The following is a 2,179-nucleotide window of genomic DNA, read 5'->3' as shown; positions in this document are numbered from 1 at the left end:
ACGTCGGGGTTTAGGGTTTGGGGTTTAGAGTGTAGGGTTTATTCCTTGGGGTTTAGGGTTTGTGGTTTATGCTTCGGGGTTTAGGGTTTAGGGTTTAGGGTTTGGAGTTTAGGAATCGGGGTTTAATATTTAGTGTTTATTCTCTGGGGTTTAGGGTTTGTGGTTTAGGGTTTAGGGTTTAGGATTTGGGGTTTAGCGTTTAGGGTTTATTCTTCTGGGTTTAGGGTTTGCATTTTAGGATTCGGGGTTTAATGTTTAGCGTTTAGGGTTTAGGGTTTAGGGTTTGGTGTTTAGGGTTTAGGGTTTGGCTGTTAGGGTTTGGGGTTTAGGGCTTGGGGTGTAGAGTAGGAGGGTTGTTTAGGGTTTAGGGTTTGGGGTTTAGGGTTTAGGGTTTAGGCTGGAGTGGCTCAGGGCGCAAGGGTTTAGAGTCTAGGGTTTAGGGTTTAGGGTTTAGGGTTTTTGGGGTTTAGGGGGTTGCGAGCAGCAGTTGTTGCTACTACTACAACAACTACTACTGATGCTGCTGCTGTTGCTCTTGCTGCTGCTGCTTTTGCTGCTGCTGCTTTTGCTGCTGCTGCTTTTGCTGCTGTTGCTGCTGCTGCTGCTGCTGTTGCTGCTGTTGCTGTTGCTGCTGCTGCTGCGCCTCAGTGATGGGTCTTTCCTGGCTGTCTCCAATTTTTAGTACGGCTGTCCCTGCTGCTGCTGCTACTGCTGTTGCTGCTGCTGCTGCTGCTGTTGCTGCTGCTTCTTGAGCTGTTGTTGCTGCTGCTACTGCTGCTGCTGCTCCTGCTACAGCTGTTGCTGCTGCTGCTAGAGCTGTTGCTGCTGCAGCTACAGCTGTTGCTGCTGCCCCTACAGCTGTTCCTGTTGCTGCTACAGCAGTTGCTGCTGCTGCTGATGCTGCAGTTGTCGTTGCTGCCTCTGAGGTCGCTGCTGTTGCTGCTGGTGCTGCTAAAGCCGCTGCTCCTGCTACTGATGCTACAGGTGTTGCTGCTGCTGCTGCTGCTGCTATTTCGGGTGCCGCTGCTGCTGCTGGACCTGTTGCTGCTGCTGCTGCTTAAGTTGCATCTGCTGTCACTAAAGCGGTTGCTACTGCTGCTGCTACAGCTGCTGTTGCTTCTGCTAGAGCTGTCGTTGCTGCCGCTGAGGCTGCTGCTGCTGCAGCTGCTGCTGCTGCTGCTGCAGCTGCAGCTGCTGCAGCTGCTGCTGCTGCAGCTGCTGCTGCTGCAGCTGCTGCTGCTGCAGCTGCTGCTGCTGCAGNGCTGCTGCTGCTGCAGCTGCTGCTGCTGCAGCAAAAGGAGGGTCAGCAAGACAGGGGCGCATGCAGCCAGCAGCTTAAAGCTAGTATATAGAATATACTTCATTGCCTCGTGCTGCTGTTGCTGCTGCTGTTGTTGTTGCTGCTGCTGCTGGTATTGTTGCTGCTGCTGCGGCTCAGGTGTACAGGCAGCTCCCTACTGTCCCTTTGTGGTGTTACAAATCGCACTGGCAGCGTAAGCAGCAGCAACAGCAGCAGCAGCAGTAGACAGCAGCAGCAGCAGCAGCGGCAGGAGACAGCAGCAGCAGCAGCAGCAGCAGCAGCAGCAGCAGCAGCAGTGGCTTGGCTTGCTGCTGTCTCCTTCCGACCCCCCTGCGTCAGCGGCAGCAGCAACAACAGCAGCAACAGCAGCAGCAGAAGCAGCAGCAGCAGCAGCAGCTAGGATTTAAATTAAATATATTTTTAATTTATTTATTTGCTTCATTGAGCAGCAGCAAAGGCGGGGCTGAGGGGAAGGGCTGCAGCCAGCCACGCGAGCACTCGGGGTCACCTGCAGCAGCGGCAGCAGCAGCAGCANTGAGGGGAAGGGCTGCAGCCAGCCACGCGAGCACTCGGGGTCACCTGCAGCAGCGGCAGCAGCAGCAGCAGCTGCTGCTGCTGCTGCTGTTGCTGCTGCTGAAATGAATTTACACTGCAGCAAACTTGGGATCGCTTTGAGGTGTACAGGGAGGTGTTTTTGCTGCCGCGGTGTATAGACAGCTGCAGCGTTGCTGCTGCTCTCATCGCCCCTAAGGCCTTGCTGCTAGCAGCAGCAGCAGCAGCAGCAGCAGCAGCAGCAGCTGCAGCAGCAACAGCAGCAGCATTAGCCATAGCAGCAGCAGAAACAAAACGCATATCGCTGAGGGGGTCTCCTGAGGCGCA

General features: G+C 55.0%; 1 protein-coding gene across 1 annotated transcript in view; it reads right to left on the bottom strand.

Annotated features, from left to right (window-relative positions):
• Positions 1–511: 511 nt before the first annotated feature.
• EMH_0047400 (uncharacterized protein) overlaps positions 512–2,179 on the bottom strand; it is a gene marked incomplete at both ends in the record, with an annotated part of 3,087 nt that continues 1,419 nt past the window's right edge. The window contains one exon of the mRNA XM_013496275.1: positions 512–1,038. Coding sequence (XP_013351729.1) covers positions 512–1,038 — 527 coding nt within the window. The remainder of the gene's footprint in view (positions 1,039–2,179) is intronic.

This window comes from Eimeria mitis, genomic scaffold, assembly GCF_000499745.2.
Source record: "Eimeria mitis Houghton genomic scaffold, Emh_scaff2018, whole genome shotgun sequence".
Taxonomy (NCBI): Eukaryota; Apicomplexa; class Conoidasida; order Eucoccidiorida; family Eimeriidae; genus Eimeria; species Eimeria mitis.
Note: the sequence above shows the minus strand (reverse complement) of the source record. Positions and strands in the feature narration are given on the sequence as shown.